Source organism: Macaca nemestrina, chromosome 20, assembly GCF_043159975.1.
Source record: "Macaca nemestrina isolate mMacNem1 chromosome 20, mMacNem.hap1, whole genome shotgun sequence".
In the NCBI taxonomy this organism is placed as follows: Eukaryota; Metazoa; Chordata; class Mammalia; order Primates; family Cercopithecidae; genus Macaca; species Macaca nemestrina.
Window position 1 is genome coordinate 58608583 of NC_092144.1, and position 22184 is coordinate 58630766.

The 22184-nt window shown below is 51.1% G+C and overlaps 1 protein-coding gene across 1 annotated transcript in view; it reads left to right on the forward strand.

The window, feature by feature from the left end:
- The window catches only part of LOC105478638 (glutamate ionotropic receptor NMDA type subunit 2D), a 52715-nt gene extending 31234 nt beyond the window's left edge, over positions 1-21481 (forward strand). Inside the window, exons 10-12 of the mRNA XM_071087341.1 lie at positions 19171-19358; positions 19552-19784; positions 20003-21481. Coding sequence (XP_070943442.1) covers positions 19171-19358; positions 19552-19784; positions 20003-21340 — 1759 coding nt within the window. The 3' untranslated portion in view covers positions 21341-21481. The remainder of the gene's footprint in view (positions 1-19170; positions 19359-19551; positions 19785-20002) is intronic.
- The last annotated feature ends 703 nt before the right edge of the window (positions 21482-22184 follow it).

The window sequence follows — 22184 nt, forward strand, 5'->3', positions numbered from 1 at the left end:
CCAGTGTATAGTTATCCTCATGGCACATGTCAGTTCGAACTCGGTGTATTTCAAGAGCTCAATAACTACATCTGGCTAGGGGCTGTCACAACAGACTGTAGAACTAAAACTGTATTTTAAAAATATTTTCTGTTATTTTTCTTCCCTCCTTGCCTTCCTCTCTTCTCTTGTTCCTTTCTTCCTCTTCCTCCTTCTCTTCTTTCTCTCACTTGTACTTTTTTCCCTTCGTCATCTCTTCCTTTGCTTTCCTTCACCCTCATGTCATTCAGGGTCTTCATGCCCTGGATCTAGATGACATTGGCTCCAACCCCTCTTGCTGAGAATTCTGCAAATTCCTGGGCTTCTCGCGGTCACCCTGGCTTCTAGCTCCTTTTTGCAGGATTTAATTCACTTTCTGGACCATCTCACTGGCCACAGTTTGTCTTCCCAGTTCCAGGGCCTATTACCAGAATTGGAACCCACCCCTCCCTTAATCCTCACATAAACCCCCACTGGCAGTAAGCGGGGCTGTGGACTGAAGACTGGGAACAGCACTGTCCTGTAGAATGAATGCGGCATGCATTGAAGTGTAATTCTAAGTTTTTAGTGGCCACATAAAAAGACCTAAAAAGAAGCAGGTGGCCGGGCACGGTGGCTCACGCCTGTAATCCCAGCACTTTGTGAGGCCGGGGTGGGTATATCACCTGAGGTCAGGAGTTCGAGACCAGCTTGGCCAACATGGTGAAACCCTGTCTCTACTAAAAATACAAAAATTAGCCCTGCTGTGGTGGCACGTGCCTGTAATCCCAGCTAATCAGGAGGCTGAGGTAGGAGAATCGCTTGAACCCGGGAGGCAGAGGTTGATTAGTGTGCCGTGATCACACTACTGCACTCCAGCCTGGGTGACAGAGTAAGACTCAGTCTCGAAAAAAAAAAAAAGAAGAAGAAGAAGCAGGTGAAGCCGGGCTAGGTGGCTCACACCTGTAATCCCAGTACTTTGGGAGGCCAAGGCAGGTGGATCACTTGAGGTCAGGAGTTCGAGACCAGCCTGACCAATATGGTGAAACCCGGTCTCTACTAAAAATACAAAAATTAGCTGGGCATGGTGGCGGGTGCTTGTAATCTCAGCTACTTGGGAGGCTGAAGCAGAAGAATTGCTTGAACCCGGGAGGCGGAGGTTGTAATGAGCCGAGATCGGGCCACTGTACTCCAGCCTGGGCGACAAAACGAGACTTCATCTCAACAACAACAATAAAAAGTAGGTGAAATTACTTTTTCTTTTTTTTTTTTGAGATGGAGTCTCGATCTGTTGCCCAGGTGAAACCATGTTAGCCAGGACGGTCTCGATCTCCTGACCTCGTGATCTGCCTGCCTTGGCCTCCCAAAGTGCTGGGATTACAGGTGTGAGCCACCGCGCCTGGCCGGAAATTACTTTTAATAATATATTTTACCTATGTCCAAAATATTATTTTGACACGTAATCAGTATAAACATGGTTGAGACCGTTTGCATAATTTTTTTTCCCCACATGCTGTCTTTGAAATCAGGGGCATTTTACACTCACAACACATCTCGGTTCAGAGTGGCCACATTTCAAGTGATCCATAGCCCTAGTGGCGTGTCACTGCCACACTGGACCGCCCAGGTCAACATCACCCAAACGCAAACAGTTTCCTAGTGAACATAATGAATAGAACACATAAAAGGGCGCTGGCCGCACCCCAGGACTCTGGGACTTTTTCACTTCCTTACTCAGAGCATTCTCCCCAGCCAGCCTGCCGACTCATCTCTCCCTCTTCCCACTTCTTCCGTTTTATTCCTCCCCAGCCCTTCCCTCCAGGAAGGACCCTGAGAATTCCAGATTCTCTCTCTCTCTCTCTCTCTCTCAGGCAAAGCAGAGTGCCTTTCCAGGCTGCCACCTCCCACCCCTACTTCACTTGCACCTTCCTCAGAAGGCAGGGATGGTTGCAAACAGAATCACTTTCCTCTTTTACCCCTTCAGGGATACCTCACACTGCCAGCTTGCTCAGTCCTTGCAGCTGGAGAGCAAGAATTCAGAGACTCTCGGTGGGGAGGGGGGGAAATCCCACGAGATGGAGTCTCGCTCTGTCGCCCAGGCTGGAGCGCAGTGATGCAATCTCGGCTCACTGCAACCTCTGCTTCCCGGGTTCAAGCAATTCTCCTGCCTCAGCCTCCCAAGTATCTGGGATTACAGGCATACACCACCACCCCCAGCTAATTTTTGTATTTTTAGTAGACATGGGATTTCACCATGTTGGCCAGGCTGGTCTTGAACTCCTAACCTTAAGTGATCCACCTGCTTCAGCCTCCCAAAGTGCTGGGATTACAAGTGTCAGCCATCATACCCAGCCAATGCCACTTTCTGAATCTACTTGGTTCCCAAGTTTTGGATAGCAAGTGGTGAGAATGTGACTAGCAAGAGAGACCAGCCCCATCTCTCAAAATGAACCTAAATCTGTCCCCGCCTTGAGTTCAGAGAAAGCAGGATACCTGTATTTTTTTTCCCCATACAAATGTCAGCCACATCACCAGCCTTTAATAAGTAAAAATAGCTGAGACCTCATCCCGTGTCTTTTTATAGATATTTTTCATCTTTTTTTTTTATTGAGATACATACATAGATACAGTGAGGTACAGTGAGGCACAAAAAGCATGTAACTCATTATTTATACATTCATAGACAGCCATGTGACCAGGTCCAGACTCAGATATGGTGAATTTCCCAGCTTCTCATAAAGCTTCTCCTGCCCCTCCAGTCACCACAGAATATCACATAATTAGTTTTGCCTGATTTCGAACATCCTCTAAATGGAGTCAAACAGTGCATTTAAGACCTTTCTGTCTGGCTTATTTTCCTCAGTGTTATCACCAGATTGTTCATTGCTGAATATCATTGAGTATACAATTATATAAATGTACCATAATTCTTTCATTCTACTGCTGGTGGACATTCAGGTTATTGCCAGTATTTGGTCATTATGAACATTCCGGTTTTTTTTTTTTTTTGAGACAGAGTCTCTCTCTGTTGCCCAGGCTGGAGTGCAGTGGCGCAATCTCGGCTCACTGCAAGCTCCGCCTCCTGGGTTCGAGCGATTCTTCTGCCTCAGCCTCCCCAGTAGCTGGGATTACAGGCACCCGCCACCACGCCCAGGTGATTTTTGTATTTTTAGTAGAGATGGGGTTTCACCATCTTGACCAGGCTGGTCTTAAACTCTTGACCTCATGATCCACCTGTCTCGGCCTCCCAAAGTGCTGGGATTACAGGCGTGAGCCACCCTCCTCGGTCTATTCCTGTATCTTTTTAATTTACTTTCATGTTTATTATATATCAAGTCCTGTTCTAACTAAGTTCAAATTAGTTTGCAAAAAATTAATCAAATCAATGTTTTGATTCATAGTCCTGGAGACTAGGCGTCCTCTTGGCTCCTTCAGAGGGCTGTGAGGGAAGGATCTGTCCAGGCCTCTCTCTCCTTGGCTCTTGACTCTTGATCCCTGCATCTCTTTCCATCATCTTCCCTCTGTGTGCGTCTCTGTGGCCAAACTTCTTTTTTTTTTTTTTGTTTTTTGAGATGGAGTTTTGCCCAGGCTGGAGTGCAGTGACATGATCTCAGCTCACTGCAACCTCCACCTCCCAGGTTCCAGTGATTCTCCTGCCTCAGCCTCCCTCCTGTAGCTGGGATTACAGGTGTGTGCCACCAAGCCCAGGTAATTTTTGTATTTTTAGTAGAGACGGAGTTTCACCATGTTGCTCAGGCTGGTCTCGAACTCCTGACCTCAGGTGATCTGCCTGCCACAGCCTCCCAAAGTGCTTGGATTACAGGCATGAGCCACCACGCCCGGCCCAAGTTCCCCTTTTTATAAGGACACTAGTCATACTGGACTAGAACCCAACCTAATGATCTCATTTTAACTGGATTCCCTCTGTAGAGGCCCTATCTACAAATAAGGTCGCATTCTGAAGTACCGGGGGCTAGGACTTCAATTTGTGAATTTGGGGGAGGGAACACAACTAAAACCCTAAGATCTCATAAAAATCTTAGGTGGGTATTATTGGAAACATGAGGAACAGCAAGCTTCCTGCATCTAAGTGGCAGAACTAGGACTTGAACCCTGACAGCCCAGTTCTACAGCCCAGTTTCTCACCACTAGGCTATATTGCCTCACATGTGCCCTGAGCAACCCAGAATCACTCCTTTTGTCCCCTCCCTGGAAGCTTCATGATTCACAAAGGACACCCCTGTGTTTCTCATTGTCGCCTCTTGCTCTGATTTCCTGCTTCTGCTGAATTCTTTTTCCCCAGTATCCCTTGTTACTTTTTTTTTTTTCTAAATTTTGGTTCTATATTTATCAGAGTTCTCCATCCACATGGTTTGGAGAGTCAAATACAATACTTTTAGTTTAGTTTAGTTTGGTTTTGGAGTCAAGGTCGCACTCTGTCACCCAGGCTGGAGTGCAGTGGCACAATCATAGCTCACTGCGGCCTCAAGCTCCTAGGCTCAAGCGATCCTCCCACCTCAGCCTCTCAAGCAGCTGGGACTCCAGGTGTGCACCCCCACATCTGATTTATTTTATTTTATTTTATTTTATTTTATTGAGATGGAGTCTTGCTTTGTCACCCAGGCTGGAGTGCAGTGGTGCAATCTTGGCTCACTGCAACCTCCGCCTCCTGGGTTCAAGCGATTCTCCTGCCTCAGCCTCCTGAGTAGGTGGGATTACAGGAGCTGCCACCATGCCCAGCTAACTTTTGTATTTTCAGTAGACACAGGGTTTCGCCATGTTGGCCAGGCTGGTCTTGAACTCCTGACCTTAGGTAATCTGACCACCTCAGCCTCCCAAAGTGCTGGGAATACAGACACGAGCCACCAGGCCCGGCCTAATTTTAATTTTTAAATTTGTATCTGTATGTGTGTGTGTGTGTAGAGACGAGGTTCTCACTATGTTGCTTAGGCTGGTCTTGAACTCCTGGGCTCAAGTGATCCTCCTGCCTCAGCCTCCCAAAGCGCCAGGATTACAGGCACGAGCCACCGTGCCTGGCAAGAATTTTCTCTTTAAGGAAAAAAATGGCACCCTCCATTTCTCTCACCCGAAAAGAATCTACCTTCACCTCGTTTATTGTGTCATTTTGCGATTTATCTCCCTATCTCTAAATACCATGTTTGTATGACTACCTCTTGATTTTTCAATTTTAGGCATTTTCCATCCGCTTCTCACTATGGAAGACATACTCATACTCTTATTTAAATCAATTCAGCCTCCCACATTGTGACTCTGACTAGATGAATATTCAGTGTTTACATGTTATGACTATGTAAATGCTCTCACAGCTGCCACAGTAGTAAACCATGATTACTTTCCTCTCCTACACAATTCTTTGTTTTTCTTTCTTCTTTTTTTTCTTGAGACAGGGTCTCACTATGTCGCCCAGGCTGGAGTGCAGTGGCATGATCGCGGCTCACTGCAATCTCCGCCTTCCAGGTTCAAGTGATTCTCCTGCCTCAGCCTCCCAATTAGCTGGGACTACAGGCGTGTGCCACTGCAACCAGCTAATTTTGGTATTTTTAGTAGAGGTGGGGTTTCACCATGCTGACCAGGCTGGTCTCAAACTCCTGACCTCAAGTGATCAGCCTGCCTCGCCTCCCAAAGTGCTGGGATTACAGGCATGAGCCACATTTGCCCAGTCGAGATGGGGTTTCACCATGTTGGCCAGGCTGGTCTCAAACTCCTGAGCTCAAGGGATCTGCCCACCTCAGGCTCCCAGTGTTGAGACAACAGGTGTGAGCCACTATGCCTGGTCTATTTTTCTTTTTCTTTCCTTTTTTTTTTTGAGACGGAGTCTCGCTCTGTCTCCCAGGCTGTAGCACAGTGGCGCGATCTCCGCTCACTGCAAGCTCCGCCTTCCGGGCTCAGGCCATTCTCCTGCCTCAGCCTCCAGAGTAGCTGGGACCACAGGCACCCACCACCATGCCCGGAGAATTTTTTGTATTTTTAGTGGAGACGGGGGTTTCACTGTTTTAGCCAGGATGGTCTCGATCTCCTGACCTCGTGATCCACCCGCCTTGGCCTCCCAAAATGCTGGGATTACAGGCGTGAGCCACCGTGCCTGGCTGCCTAGTCTATTTTTCTTGAGTTAGTAACTGTCTTTTTGTCTTTTTTCATTTTCTTTCTTTTTTCAGTTGCTTCATGGCTGAGTTTTCTTTTTTTTTTTTTCTTTTTTTTTTTGAGACGGAGTCTCCCTCTGTGGCCCAGGCTGGAGTGCAGTGGCGCGATCTCGGCTCACTGCAAGCTCCGCCTCCCGGGTTCACGCCATTCTCCTGCCTCAGCCTCCCGAGTAGCTGGGACTACAGGCGCCCACAACCGCGCCCGGCTAATTTTTTGTATTTTTAGTAGAGACGGGGTTTCACCGTGGTCTCGATCTCCTGACCTTGTGATCCGCCCGCCTCGGCCTCCCAAAGTGCTGGGATTACAGGCGTGAGCCACCGCGCCCGGCCACATGGCTGAGTTTTCTTTGTGGTTAACTAATTCAAACCCAAATTATCTGTTAACTGTCTAAATCTCTTCTTAATATGTTCAGAAGTATCTTAATATACTTAATATGTTAGAAGTATCAGACACTCTGTTAATTTCTTTTTTTTTTTTTGAGACAGGGTCTCACTCTGTCACTCAGGCTGGAGCACAGTGGCACGATCTCGGCTCACTGCAGCCTGTGCCTCCTGGGTTCAAGCAATTCTTATGCCTCAGCCTCCCAAATAACTGGGATTACAGTCGTGCAGCACCATGCCCAGCTAATTTTTGTATTTTTTGTAGAGTGGGGTTTCGCCATATTGAACAGGTTGGTCTCAAATTCCTGGCCTCAAGTGATCTGCCTACCTCGGCCTCCCAAGTGCTGGGATTACAGGTGTCAGTCACTGTGCCTAGCCTTGTCAATTTCATCTTATTGAAGAAGTTGCTCTTGTGGCCTTATGGCCTGCTCCAGCCTGGGGCACAGCCCCCATCTTGGGATCACATTTCACCTTCATCCCTTCATCTCTGGTTTGGATCCTGTTGTAGCACAAATTCTAACTCTTTCTGGGTTTTGCTTCCTTGTTCTTTTGAGCTTCCTGACAGAGGCATATAGCAGGTATATTTTTGGAGACATCGCAAATCTGAAAAGTCTTTTTTCTGTCCTTGTACTTGATGGACAGTCCGGCTGGGTATAGAATTCTGGATTAGAGCTCATTTTCCTTCAGAATTTGGAAGAGTCACTCTATTGTTTTCTAATATCCAGTGCTACTATAGAGAAATCCAAGGTCATTCTTATTCCTATGCCTTTGTATGTAACCTGTTGTTTTCCTTGTCCTTGGTGGACTGACATTTATCAGTGACATGCCTTGATCTGTTTTTTGTTTTTTTTTTTTTGAGACGGAGTTTCACTCTTGTTGCCAAGGCTGGAGTGCAATGGCGCGTTCTCGGCTCACTGCAATCTCTGCCTCCCAGGTACAAGCAATTATCCTGTCTCAGCCTCCCAAGTAGCTCCGATTACAGGCATGTGGCACCATGCCCAGCTAATTTCTTTGTATTTAGTAGAGACAGTGTTTCACCATGTTAGTCAGGCTGGTTGCAAACTTCTGACCTCAGGTGATCCACCCAATCCAGTCTCCCAAAGTGCTGGGATTATAGGTGTGTGCCACTACACCCGGCCTGTTTTCCTTTCTTTTCTCTTTCTTTCTTTTCTTTTTCTCTTTTCTTTTCTTTTCTTTCCTTTTCTTTATTTTCTTTGAGACAGGTTCTCACTATGTTTTCCAGGCTGGTCTTGAACTCCTGGGCTCAAGCGATCCTCCTGCCTTGGCTTCCCAAAATGCTGCAATTACAGGCGTGAGCTGCTGCACGTGGCCATTGATCTGTTTTCATTGCTGGGTCTTTCAATCGTATCCTCATGTCATTTGTTCTGAGAAAATTTCTTGAATTTTCTTAAATTCTTTTATGTACATTATCTCCCTCTCCTTCATTTCTCTGTTTGTTTATTTATTTATGTTTAGAGACAGGGTCTTACTCTGGAGTGCAGTGAGGCAGTCATAGCTCACGGCAGCCTTGGGGTCAGCCTGTTGGTCAGGCTGGTCTTGAACTCCTGACCTCAAATGATCCACCCACCTTGGCCTCCCAAAGTGCTGGGATTACAGGCGTGAGCCACCACGCCTAATTAAAGGCCAGGTGCAGTGGCTCACACCTGTAATCCCAGCACTTTGGGAGGACGAAGAGGGCGGATTGCCTGAGGTCAGGAGTTTGAGACCAGCCTGACCAACATGGTGCAACCCCATCACTACTAAAAATACAAAAATTAGTCGGTTGTGGTGGCAGGCGCCTGTAATCCCAGCTACTCGGGAGACTGAGGCATAATCGCTTGAACCTGGGAGGTGGAGGTTGCAGTGAGCTGAGACCAGGACATTGCACTCCAGCCTGGGAAACGAGAGCAAAACTCTATCTCAAAAATAAAAAATAAAACATAAATAAATAAATAAATAAAATTTAAATCCAAATAGCCATATGTGGCAAGCTAGTGGTTGCCATAGAGGACAGCACTAGAAAATTCCATCTTTACAGTGAGGCACAAGGGAGAGGCAGCTCCCAGGGCTCTGGCCAGCTCAGCGGCCAAACGTGGGCTCACCCTACCGCTGCGGTCAAGCAACGCCGCAGGGGGAGAAAGGAAATGCACGTCCTAAAAGGAAATAGAGAAACACAGCTTCTCCTACCAGCCAGTTCTTGGTGCCCATTCCATGAGAGATGTCCAATTTTTCACTCACTCAGGGGCAAAAAAGGAAATATCGAGGCCCCTTGCCCTAACGTAAGCATTATTTTTTATTTCTTTTGGATCAATTAAAATATGGAGGCCGGGCGCAGTGGCTCAAGCCTGTAATCCCAGCACTTTGGGAGGCCGAGACGGGCGGATCACGAGGTCAGGAGATCGAGACCATCCTGGCTAACACGGTGAAACCCCGTCTCTACTAAAAAATACAAAAAACTAGCCGGGCGAGGTGGCGGGCGCCTGTAGTCCCAGCTACTCGGGAGGCTGAGGCAGGAGAATGGTCTAAACCCGGGAGGCGGAGCTTGCAGTGAGCTGAGATCCGGCCACTGCACCCCAGCCTGGGCGACAGAGCAAGACTCTGTCTCAAAAAAAAAAAAAAAAAAAAAAAAAAAAAAAAAATATATATATATATATATATATATATATATATATATATATATGGATGAATTCACACTCACACATTCCAAACTAACAGTACACACTGTTCTCATCTTGCCTCTTTCCATGGAGAACGCCCTTTTGGCATCTTTTCTGTGTTAATGGAATCCTACTTCTCAGCTCCAGTGTCTGGGCCATGGAAGGCCTCCGTTGGACCAGTCTGAATTTACTCATTTGGCCACTTCTTTTCTTTTCTTTTGAGATGCCATCTCACTCTGTCACCCAGGCTGGAGTGCAGTGGTGTGATCTCAGCTCACTGCAACCTCCACCTCCCGGGTTCAAGCGGTTCTCCTACCTCAGCCTCCCAAGTAGCTGGAACTACAGGCGCACGCAACCACACCCAGCTAGTTTTTAAATTTTTAATAGAGATTGGGTTTCACCATGTTAGCCAGTCTGGTCTTGAACTTCTGACCTCAGGTGATCCGCCCACCTCAGCCTCCCAAAGTGTTCTTGGGATTACAGGCGTGAGCCACCATGCCCGGTCCACTTCTTTTCTTTTCAACTTCTTTTTTAAAAAAATTTTAATTGTATTTTTTTTGTACAGATGGTCTCACTATGTTGCCCAGGATGGTCTGAAACTCCTGGCCTCAAGCAATCCTCCCACCTTGGCCTCCCAAAGTGATGGGATGACAGGTTTGAGTGACCACACTAGACCTGAACTTCTTTTGTTAAATTTATTCCTAAATATTTTATTTTATTTTTATTTCTATTTTTTTGCCGGTCTCAAACTCCTGAACTCAAGGGATCTGCTGGCCTCGGCCTCCCAAAGTGCTGGGATTATAGGCATATGAGCCACCACAAACGGCCTGGAATTCTTTTAATTTCATTTTAATTGTTCATTGCTAGTATACAGGAATATAATTTATTTTGTATATATATATTTTTTTGAGATGGAGTCTTGCTCTGTCGCCCAGGCTGGAGTGCAGTGGCTGGATCTCAGCTCACTGCAAGCTTCGCCTCCCAGGTTTACGCCATTCTCCTGCCTCAGCCTCCCAAGTAGCTGGGACTACAGGTGCCCGTCACCTCGCCCGGCTAGTTTTTTGTATTTTTTAGTAGAGACGGGGTTTCACCGTGTTAGCCAGGATGGTCTCGATCTCCTGACCTCATGATCCGCCCGTCTCGGCCTCCCAAAGTGCTGGGATTACAGGCTTGAGCCACCACGTCCGGCCCCTTGTTGAACTTCTATTAGCTGTAATAATTTTTATTGTGGATCTTTTGGGATTTTCTATATACAATTCTATTAATTTGCTAGGGCAGCCATAACAAAATACCATAGACTGAGTGGCTTACACAACAGAAATGTATCGCCCCGCTATTGTAGAGGCTAGGTCAAAATCAAGGTGTCAGCAGCGATGGCTCCTTTCGAGGGCTGTGGGAGGACCTGTTCCAGACCTTCCTCCTCGGCTTGTAAAAAGCTGCCTTCTTCCTCTGTCTCTTCACCTTGTCTTCCCTTTAAGTGTCCATTCAGCCACTTCTTTTTTTGTTTTGTTTTGGAGACGGAGTCTAGCTCTGTTGCCCAGGCACCATCTCAGCTCACTGCAAACTCCTCCTCCCAGGTTTAAACAGTTCTCCTGCCTCAGCCTCCCGAGTAACTGAGATTACAGGCACGTGCCACCGCACCCGGTAATTTTTGTATTTTTAGTAGAGATGGGGTTTTGCCATGTTGGCCATGCTGGTCATGAACTTCTGACCTCAGGTGATCCATCCTAGGTTCAGCAATTCTCCTGCCTCAGCCTCCCGAGTAGCTGAGATGATAGGCACCCGCCACCACACCGGGCTAATTTTTGTATTTTTAGTAGAGATAGGGTTTTTCCATGTTGGCCAAGCTGGTCATGAACTCCTGACCTCAGGAGATTCGCCCCCGGCAGCCTCCCAAAGTGCTGGGATTAGAAGCGTAAGCCACCACGCCCAGCTGTTCAGCCATTTCTTATTAAGCACCTAGTGTGTGCTAGGCACTGTTCCAGATCCTGTGGATACACTGGTGAATCAGACGGGCAAAGTCCCTGCCTCATAGAACTTAAATTCCAGTGAAAGGAGACACACAATGCACGGAATAAATGAGAACATTCTATAGTGCATTCCAAGGGGATACATGCTATGGGTAAAAATAGGGCAGGGTGAATGCATTTGGGAAACTGGGGCGGGCGGCTGGAGGTTGCAGTATCAAATAGGGTGCTCAGGAAGGTGTCTTTGGAGCAAACACCTGATGGAGGTTGTAACTGCCCAGTGGGTTCACCTTGCCTGCTGCCTAGACAGAGGCGATTTATCAAGACAGGGGGGATTGCAATAGAGAAAGAGTAATTCACGCAGAGCCGGCTGTGCGGGAGACTCCGTTTTATTATTACTCAAATCAGTCTCCCTGAGCATTTGGGGATCAGAGTTTTGAAAAGATCATTTGGTGGGCAGGGGCTTGGGAAGTGGGGAGTGCCGACTGGTCAGGTTGGAGATGGAATCACAGGGCATCAAAGTGAGGTTTTCTTGCTGTTTTCTGTTCCTGGGTGGGACGGTAGAACTGGTTGAGCCAGATGACCAGTCTGATCAAGTGTAGGGTCTGTAGAATATCTCAAGCACTCATCTTAGGTTTTACAATAGTGATGTTATCCCCAGGAGAAGGCTGAGGAGCCAGAGGCTGCGTGACCCCTAAATGTAATGTCTAATCTTGTAGCTAATTTGTTACTCCTGCAAAGATAGACTGGTCCTCAGGCAAGAAGGGGTCCTTTCAGGAAAGGGCTATTACCGATTTTGTTTCAGAGTCAACCCATGAACGAAATTCCTTCCCAAAGTTAGTTCGGCCTATGCCCAGGAATAAGCACGGACAGCTTAAGGGTTAGAAGCAAGATGGAGTTGGTTAGGTCTGATTTCTTTCACTGTCATTCATAATTTTGCAAAGGAGGTTTCAAGGTAAGACAGTGAGTCAGGCAGCTACCTGGGAGAAGGATGTTCCAGCAGGCAGAACAGTCAGTGCAAAGGCCCTGGGGCGGGAGCAAGCTGGAGAGGTCCAAGTGCATCTCCCAGGCCAGAGTGAGGGGGGCTTGGGAGATGAGGGCGGACGGGTAAGGAGGGATGGGGGGTGTCAGGTGCCACAGGGCCTCGAAACTCAAGGTGATCCAAGTCACTCTGAGTGACGAGGGGAGCCAGCGGAGGGTGGTGAGCTGAAAAGGGACAGTGCTGACTCAAATGTTAAGATCCCTCTGATGACAGAGTAAGAACAAACAAGAAAGAAAGGACGGATACAGAGAATTTTAATTTTTCCCAAACCTACACCCGAACAAAGGCTGTAGGAAATGGCTGAGGTCTTTTAGTTTTGTTTTTGAGACAGGGTCTCCCTCTGTCACCCAGGTTGGAATGCATGGCACAATCATAGCTCACTGTAACCTCAACCTCCTGCCCTCAAGCAATCCTCCCACCTCAGCCTCCCAAGTAGTTGAGACGACAGGCGTGTACCACCAAACCTGGCTAATTTTTAAAGTTTTTGTAGAAACAGGGTCTCCCTTTGTTGTCCAAGCTGGTCTTGAACTCCTAGACTCAAGCAGTCCTCCTGCCTCAGCCTCCCAAAGTGCTGGGATGACAGGCATGAGCCAGGGCCCCTGGAATGGCTGAGTTTAAATAGATATTTAGGGACCATGAGGGCGTGGTGGGGTGGATGTGAGAGGGGAGGGAGACAGTATATCCCAGAACAACTGAGCAAACAATTGAAAGTGAATGCTGTTAGAGCTCCTCTTTCTGAAATCTCTCAAATATTTCCACCACTGGGAACCTTGACTTTTAGCTTTCTCCAAAATTCAACTGGAGTCTCTCCTTCCACTCCCCATTGTCCTCTAAGGACCCCGGAGACACTCCTTCCATCTTATCCCAGTCCCAGCCCCTCCATCCCTCCCCTTCAACCTAACTCTAGAAACTTCTTTCCACTTAAACATCAATAGGGCCGGGCGCGGTGGCTCAAGCCTGTAATCCCAGCACTTTGGGAGGCCGAGATGGGTGGATCACGAGGTCAGGAGATCGAGACCATCCTGGCTAACACGGTGAAACCCCGTCTCTACTAAGAAATACAAAAAATAGCCGGGCGAGGTGGCAGCGCCTGTAGTCCCAGCTACTCGGGAGGCTGAGGCCGGAGAATGGCGTGAACCCGGGAGGCGGAGCTTGCAGTGAGCCGAGATCCGGCCACTGCACTCCAGCCTGGGCTACAGAGCGAGACTCCGTCTCAAAAAAAAAAAAAAAAAAAAAAAAAAACATCAATAGCAATTCACCTTTCACCCCCAAGGGCATCTTCCTAAACAAAGAGAAACAGAGGGAAAAATTCCAGTTTGCCTACAAGGCAGAAGTGCCTGCAGGCAGTGGCTGGATTTTTCTCACCTATACTTATGTTTCCAGATGTCATCTGGGAACTCCCTGTTAGGATCTATATAAAATTAATTCAAACCCCATTCTACAACAGTGGGATGATGAACGTCCTCCCCAGGTTTCTGCTAATTCTCCAGAGCTTCACATTCTCCACCCCCGAGTCTTTGCTTCAGCTAGAGAGACATTCAGTTTGGGGAATCCACTTCCTGTCTCTTTCCCCACTTAGCACGTATGGACTAATTCAGTCCTTTTCCCTGATTTCTATGCAACCAACCACACACACACACACGGCATTTATATGTGAGCCTGTGAGTGTGTGGACAGGACTTTTCTGAAGGTTTGGGGACACAGGAGGACTTAAATCAACAGACGGGCTCACCACTCAAAACTGGAGGTTAAGTATTCCCTGGAAGATCCTTTGGCTTCTCTTCAACTCAGCATCCAGCCATGCTTTTTTTTTTTTTTTGAGACGGAGTCTTGCTCTGTCGCCCAGGCTGCAGTGCAATGGCTTGATCTTGGCTTACTGCAACCTCTGCTGCCCGGGTTCCAGTGATTCTCCTGCCTCACCCTTCCGAGTAGCTGGGATTACAGGCGTGCACCACCACGCCCAGCGAATTTTTGTGTTTTTAGTAGAGATGGGGTTTCAGCATGGCCAGGCTGGTCATGAACTCCTGGCCTTGTGATCCACCTGGCCTCCTAAAGTGCTGGGATTACAGGCATGAGCCACCGCCCTTGGCCCTAGCTTGTCTTATCTTTCTTTATCTTTATCTATTGTCTTTATCTATCTATCTTGGCTTCCCAGAACTGTGCTGTACAATACTTACTTCCATTTAAATTAATGAAATTACATAAAATGTGGCCAGGAGCTAAGGCTCACGCCTGTAATCCCAACACTTTGGGAGACCGAAGCGGGCAGATCACCTGAGGTCAGGAGTTCGAGATCAGCCTGGGCAACATGGCAAAACCCTGTCTCTACTCAAAGTACAAAAATTAGCCGGGCATGGTGGTGCACACCTGTAATCCCAGCTGCTTGGGAGGCTGAGGCAGGAGAATCACTTGAGCCCGGGAGGCAGAAGTTGCAGTGAGCCAAGATTGTACCACTGCACTCCAGCTGGGTGACAGAGCAAGACTCTGTCTCAAAAAAAAAAAAAAAAAAATTCACCCCTTTGTCACACTGGTCACATTTCAGGTGCTAGAGAGCCATATGTGGCTCTTGGCTGTCATGCTGGACAGCGAAGAGGGAACATTCCATCATCAGAGCACGTTCTTTTGGATAATGCTGGACTCAGGAAGGAGAGGTACCTCCCTCTAAGAGCTAGTCTAATGTCTGCAGTTAAGATGACCAAAATTTTACCCCACAACAAATATCATTCAGTAAATAAATATGAAATTATATTCTTTTTTTTTTTTTTTCTTTTAGACAGGGTCTCACTCTGTCACCCAGGCTGGAGTACAGTGGTGCAATCTCAGCTCACTGCAACTTCTGCCTCCCCGGTTCAAGCAATTATTCTGCCTCAGCCTCCTGGGTAGCAGGGACTACAGGCGCCCGCCACTGCGCCCGGCCTAATTTTTGTGGTTTTTTTTGTTTGTTTGTTTGTTTGTTTGTTTTTGAGACGGAGTCTTACTCTGTCACCCAGGCTGGAGTGCAGTGGCCGGATCTCTGCTCACTGCAAGCTCCGCCTCCCAGGTTTACACCATTCTGCCTCAGCCTCCTGAGTAGCTGGGACTACAGGCACCCGCCACCTCGCCTGGCTAGTTTTTTGTATTTTTTTAGTAGAGACGGGGTTTCACCGGGTTAGCCAGAATGGTCTCGATCTCCTGACCTCGTGATCCGCCCATCTCAGCCTCCCAAAGTGCTGGGATTACAGGCTTGAGCCACTGCGCCCGGTCTAATTTTTGTATTTTTTTTTTTTTTTTTTTTTTGAGACGGAGTCTCGCTCTGTCGCCCAGGCTGGAGTGCAGTGGCGCGATCTCGGCTCACTGCAAGCTCCGCCTCCCGGGTTCACGCCATTCTCCTGCCTCAGCCTCCCGAGTAGCTGGGACTACAGGCGCCCACAACCGCGCCCGGCTAATTTTTTTTGTATTTTTAGTAGAGACGGGGTTTCACCGTGGTCTCGATCTCCTAACCTTGTGATCCGCCCGCCTGGGCCTCCCAAAGTGCTGGGATTACAGGCGTGAGCCACCGCGCCCGGCCAATTTTTGTATTTTTAATAGAGATGGGGTTTCGCCATGTTGGCCAGGCTGGTGTGGAACTCCTGACCTCATATGATCCGCCCGCCTCGGCCTCCCAAAGTGCTGGGATTACAGGTGTGAGTCACTGCACCCAGCCAATATGAACTCATATTTTATATAGGATTCTGGGAGTAATTTTTTTTGTTCGTTTTTTTGTTTTTAGAGACAGGGTATCCCTCTGTCACCCAGGCTGGGGTGCAGTGGTGTCATCATAGCTCACTGCAGCTTCAGACTCCTGGGCTCAAGGGATCCTCCTGCCTCAGCCTCCTGAGTAACTGGGAATATAGGTGCATCACCACACCTGTCTAATTTTTTTTTTTTTTGAGATGGAGTCTCGCTCTGTTGCCCAGGCTGGAGTGTAGTGGTTCGATCTTGGCTCACTGCAAGCTCCGCCTCCTGGGTTCACACCATTCTCATGCCTCAGCCTCCCGAATAGCTGGGACTATAGGTGCCCGCCATCGTGCCCGGCTAGTTTTTTTTTGTATTTTTAGTAGAGACAGGGTTTCATCGTGTTAGCCAGGATGGTCTCGATCTCCTGACCTCATGATCCGCCCACCTCGGCCTCTCAAAGTGCTGGGATGACAGGCGTGAGCTACCGCACCCAGCCTAATTTTTTTTTTATAGAGGCAGGGTATCACTATGTGGCCCAAGTGTTGGGATTACAGGCATGAACCACCACACCCAGCCTAACTTTTTAAAAAATACACCCCTAGGTTGGGTGTGAAAGCTCACGCCTGTAATCCCAGCATTTTGGGAGGCTGAGGCAGGAGGATTGCTTGAGCCCCAGAGTTTGAGACACCAGCCTGGGAAACAGAGTGAGACCCCATCTCTAAAAATAAAAGAAAAATATACATATACATATTTTAAAAATATATAAAATATACCCCATACATCCTCACCTGTCAGATCATAAGCATTTATCTGATACTACAGAAGAGTTACACAGTATTCCTCTGTGTGGATTCATTTATTCATTCACTCATTTATTCTGCAAATATCTATCAACGCCATCCTACGTGCCAGGAACTATGCCCCAGTCACAGATGAGAACGAGACCAACTGGGACCCTGGGGGTCTTGCAGTCTCATGGGGAAGGTTGAGAACCACCTTCAGAAGGTTCTGAACCACCACAGAAATAAATGTAAAATGACAGCAGTTGTAAATGAGAGTGATAGCAGCATGTGCCATAACAAATGCATCCATGAGAACTAACTCCACAGCCCTGCGCCTCTTCCCACCAAGTCTTAGAAATCAGGGCCTAGGTTGGGCATGGTGGCTCATGCCTGTAATCCCAGCACCTTGGGCGAAACCCACTTTGGGAGGCCAAGGTGGGCCGATAACCTGAGGTCGGGAATTCAAGACCAGCCTGACCAAAATGGAGAAACCCTGTCTCCACTAAAAATACAGAATTAGCTAGCCGTGGTGGTGCATGCCTGCAATCCCAGATACTCTGGAGGCTGAGACAGGAGAATCGTTTGATCTGGGGAGGTGGAGATTGTGGTAAGCCCAGATGGCACTATTGTGCTCCAGCCTGGGCAGGGCCTAGGCCAGGTGTGGTGGCTCACGCCTGTAATCCCAGCATTTTGGGAGGCCGAGGCGGGTGTATCAACTGAGGTCAGGAGTTCAAGACCAGCCTGGCCAACATGGCCAAACCCTATCTCTACTAAAAATAGAAAAATAGCCATGTGTGGTGGTGCATGGCTATAATCCCAGCTACTTGGGTGGCTGAGGCAGGAGAATCGCTTGAACCTGGGAGGTGGAGGTTGCAGTGAGCCAAGATCACACCTCTGCATTCCAGCCTGGGGGACAAGAGCGAAACTCAGTCTCAAGAAAAAAAAGAAAGAAAGAAAGAAATCAGGGCCTGGTGGGAGAACCCAAGCAAGTTAAGGTATTTGTCTGGGTCTGTGTTTTCCCATCTGAAAATAATGGTTATCTCCCTACAGGCTCACACCTGTAGTCCCAGCACTTTGGGTGGCCAAGGCGGGAGGCTCACTTGAGCCCAGGAGTTAGAGCCCAGCCTGGGCAACATGGAGAAACCCTGTCTCTACAAAAAATACAAAAATTAGACAGGTGTGGTGATGTGTGCCTGTAGTCCCAGCTACTCAGGAGGCTGAGGCAGGAGGATCAGTTGAACCCAAGAGGTCAAGGCTGCAGTGAGCTATGATGGTGCCACTGCATTTCAGCTTGGGCAACATAGTGAGACCTTATCTCAGGAAAAAAAAAAAAGAGTTCTTAGACTAGATAGAACAATGCCTGGCACAATATAAGCAATCATTCACTCGCATTATTATTTTTTTCCTCATTTCTCCTTCTAAGCCTCGATCCTCCTCTTTGTTTGTTTTGAGATGGCATCTATCTCTGTCACCCAGGCTGGAGTGCAGTGGCTCGATCTTGGCTCACTGCAACCTCTGCCTCCCAGGTTCAAGTAATTCTCCTGCCTCAACCTCCTGAGTAGCTGGGATTACAGGTGCCCGCCACTACACCTGGCTAATTTTTGTATTTTCAGTAGAGATGGGGTTTCACCATGTTGGCCAGGCTGGTCTGGAACTCCTGAGTTCACAGGTGATCCACCTGCCTTGGCTTCCCAAATTGCTGGGATTATAGCCATGAGCTACCATGGCTGGTCTCAATCCTCTTTTTTAAAATGCAAGAGTAAATGCACTCCTTTGGAGGACTACAGTGAGGACTAAAGGAGTAACTATTTCATTCTGTTCTGGCCGCCTGCCATGGCTCATGCCTGTAATCCCAGCACTTTGGGAGGCCGAGATGGGCGGATCACGAGGACAGGGGTTCAAGACCAGCCTGGCCAACATGATGAAACCCTGTCTCTACTAAAAAGGCAAAAAGTAGCTGGGCATGGTAGTGGGCGCTTGTAATCCCAGCTACTTGGAGGCTGAGGCAGGAAAATCGGGTGAATCTGGGAGTTGGGGCTTGCAGTGAACCAAGATCATGCCACTGCACTCCAGCCTGGGCAACGGAGTGAGACTCTGTCTCAAAAAAAAAAAAAAAAAAAAAAAAAGTCACAGCTAACACCTCCTTTGCCTGAGGTACTATCTAACCTTTGCCTATAGTCCCTGCTCCTGGGGAGGCTGAGATAGGAGGATCGCTTGAGCCCAGGATTTCTGGTCCAGTCTGGACAACAGAGCAAGACCCTGTCTCTTAAAAACATACTTTTGCAACAACTCTGAAGGGAGATATTGCTGCCACGCCCATTTTACTGATGTTGAAACCGAGGTACAGAGAAGTGCAATGATTGGCTCAAGAGCTCAGGGCCAGTTAGGATTTGGAGCAGTTGGAGGTTAGAGGTGAGGAGGTTCCAGGCCTGGCAGCGAGGGCATCTAGGTGGGACTGACCCTGCCCTCCATTCCCCCTCCCTCCAGGAAGCTGGATGCCTTCATCTACGACGCTGCGGTGCTCAACTACATGGCCCGCAAGGATGAGGGCTGCAAGCTTGTCACCATCGGCTCCGGCAAGGTCTTCGCCACGACAGGCTATGGCATCGCCCTGCACAAGGGCTCCCGCTGGAAGCGGCCCATCGACCTGGCGCTGCTGCAGTTCCTGGGGGATGGTGCGGCTGCGCGCAGGGATTTCCACAGCGGAGAGGGGGAGGGCGAGGCCCCTGGGTTCTGGGGAAGAAAGGGACAAAGGCCCGGACACCAGGGTCTGAGGGAGGAAGGGGCTGAGGGCCTACACTCCCACATCACAGACGAGGGTCCTCTGAGGGTACTCATAGCAGGTGACTTTTGACCGCCCCTCCCCAGATGAGATCGAGATGCTGGAGCGGCTGTGGCTCTCCGGGATCTGCCACAATGACAAAATCGAGGTGATGAGCAGCAAGCTGGACATCGACAACATGGCGGGCGTCTTCTACATGCTCCTGGTGGCCATGGGCCTGTCCCTGCTGGTCTTCGCCTGGGAGCACCTGGTGTACTGGCGCCTGCGGCATTGCCTGGGGCCCACCCACCGCATGGACTTCCTGCTGGCCTTCTCCAGGGTACGGGGCAGAGAGGGAGGCAAAGAAGGGGAGATGGCGGGGGCAGGGGACAAAGGTAAAGCCGGGCAGAGACATGGAGATGTGGGTCGAGATGTGGATAGTGGGGAAGAGAGCGGGAGACGCAGGCTGGGAAATGGAGAGGAGGGAGGGACTGAGGGGAGGCAGGTAGGCCTCCTGGGCACCCCGCGCTGACCCCCATCCTGTCCCCGAACCCGCAGGGCATGTACAGCTGCTGCAGCGCCGAGGCCGCCCCGCCGCCCGCCAAGCCCCCGCCGCCGCCGCAGCCCCTGCCCAGCCCCGCGTACCCCGCACCGCGGCCGGCGCCCGGGCCCGCACCTTTCGTGCCCCGCGAGCGCGCCGCAGTGGACCGCTGGCGCCGGACCAAGGGCGCGGGGCCGCCGGGGGGCGCGGGCCTGGCCGACGGCTTCCACCGCTACTACGGCCCCATCGAGCCGCAGGGCCTGGGCCTGGGCCTGGGCGAGGCGCGTGCGGCACCGCGGGGCGCAGCCGGGCGCCCGCTGTCCCCGCCGGCCGCTCAGCCCCCGCAGAAGCCGCCGCCCTCCTACTTCGCCATCGTACGCGACAAGGAGCCGGCCGAGCCCCCCGCCGGCGCCTTCCCCGGCTTCCCGTCGCCGCCCGCGCCCCCCGCCGCCGCGGCCACCGCCGTCGGGCCGCCACTCTGCCGCCTGGCCTTCGAGGACGAGAGCCCGCCGGCGCCCGCGCGGTGGCCGCGATCGGACCCCGAGAGCCAACCCCTGCTGGGGCCGGGCGCGGCCGGCGCGGGAGGCGCGGGAGGCGCGGGCGGAGGAGCCCCGGCCGCTCCACCCCCGTGCCGGGCCGCGCCGCCCCCCTGCCCTTACCTCGACCTCGAGCCGTCGCCGTCGGACTCGGAGGACTCGGAGAGCCTGGGCGGCGCGTCGCTGGGCGGCCTGGAGCCCTGGTGGTTCGCCGACTTCCCCTACCCGTACGCCGAGCGCCTCGGGCCGCCGCCCGGCCGCTACTGGTCGGTCGACAAGCTCGGGGGCTGGCGCGCCGGGAGCTGGGACTACCTGCCCCCGCGCAGCGGTCCGGCCGCCTGGCACTGTCGCCACTGCGCCAGCCTGGAGCTGCTGCCGCCGCCGCGCCATCTCAGCTGCTCGCACGATGGCCTGGACGGCGGCTGGTGGGCGCCGCCGCCTCCACCCTGGGCCGCCGGGCCTCCACCCCGACGCCGTGCCCGCTGCGGGTGCCCGCGGTCACACCCGCACCGCCCGCGGGCCTCGCACCGCACACCCGCCGCTGCTGCGCCCCACCACCACCGGCACCGGCGCGCCGCTGGGGGCTGGGACCTCCCGCCGCCCGCGCCCACCTCGCGCTCGCTTGAGGACCTCAGCTCGTGCCCTCGCGCCGCCCCTGCGCGCAGGCTTACCGGGCCCTCCCGCCACGCTCGCAGGTGCCCTCACGCCGCGCACTGGGGGCCGCCGCTGCCCACAGCTTCCCACCGGAGACACCGGGGCGGGGACCTGGGCACCCGCAGGGGCTCTGCACACTTCTCCAGCCTCGAGTCCGAGGTATGACGCGGCCCCGGGGGCCCCACCGCCCCCTTGGTCAGCGCAGGCCACGGCCCGAGGGGGCGCCCGCAGTGGACAGGACCCGCGTGGGTTGGGAAGGAAAGCAGTGGAACTGGCTGGACCCCGCCTGGAGCAGCGTCCTGCGCCCCCTGGTTCTGGAGGAACCGCAAGCCGGAGAGGATTTGGTCCCCCCAATTATCACCCAGGCTGAGAGCGAGGGAGCGGGGGCCTTGGAGCCCACCGGACTTTTTTTTAAACCCGACAAGGGCTTTTTAACGTCACCAGATGGGGCGGGAGGTGGGGGGGTCACGCCACTCCCGCGTCCCACCTCCACGCCCGGGGCCGTGGCCCCCACATCACTGTGCAGCTCCCCGGCCCCAGCCACGCCTCCGGGGAAGCCCGTTTTTAACCTTTCATTCATTGGGACTCCAAACTGTGAGACGCGTTCGCCAAACTGTGACCCCAGACCTTGGCCCCGCCACACAGAAACCCCTGACCCAGACTGTGACATCCGACTCCTAAAATGGTCATCCGACTCCAGACTGTGACCCCTGACCCCAAACTGTGACCCGAACCCCAGACTCTGCCCCGACCAGACTGTGACCCTTGATATCAAACCGTGACACCCCCTCCTCCTCTTCCATCCTCGGTCGCTTTTCCCTACTCTGACCTAGGACACGTCCCCAACGGAAGCCCCGCCTTCCCTTGCACCGCGATGAACCCAACCTCCCTGAAGCCAAAACTTCCCACCCTGCCGCACCTCCCGACACCCCACTTGTCACCAACCACATCCTCTCCAAATCCAACCCTTATTTGCGACCCTTCAGTGATGACCCAGCAGTCCTCCAAA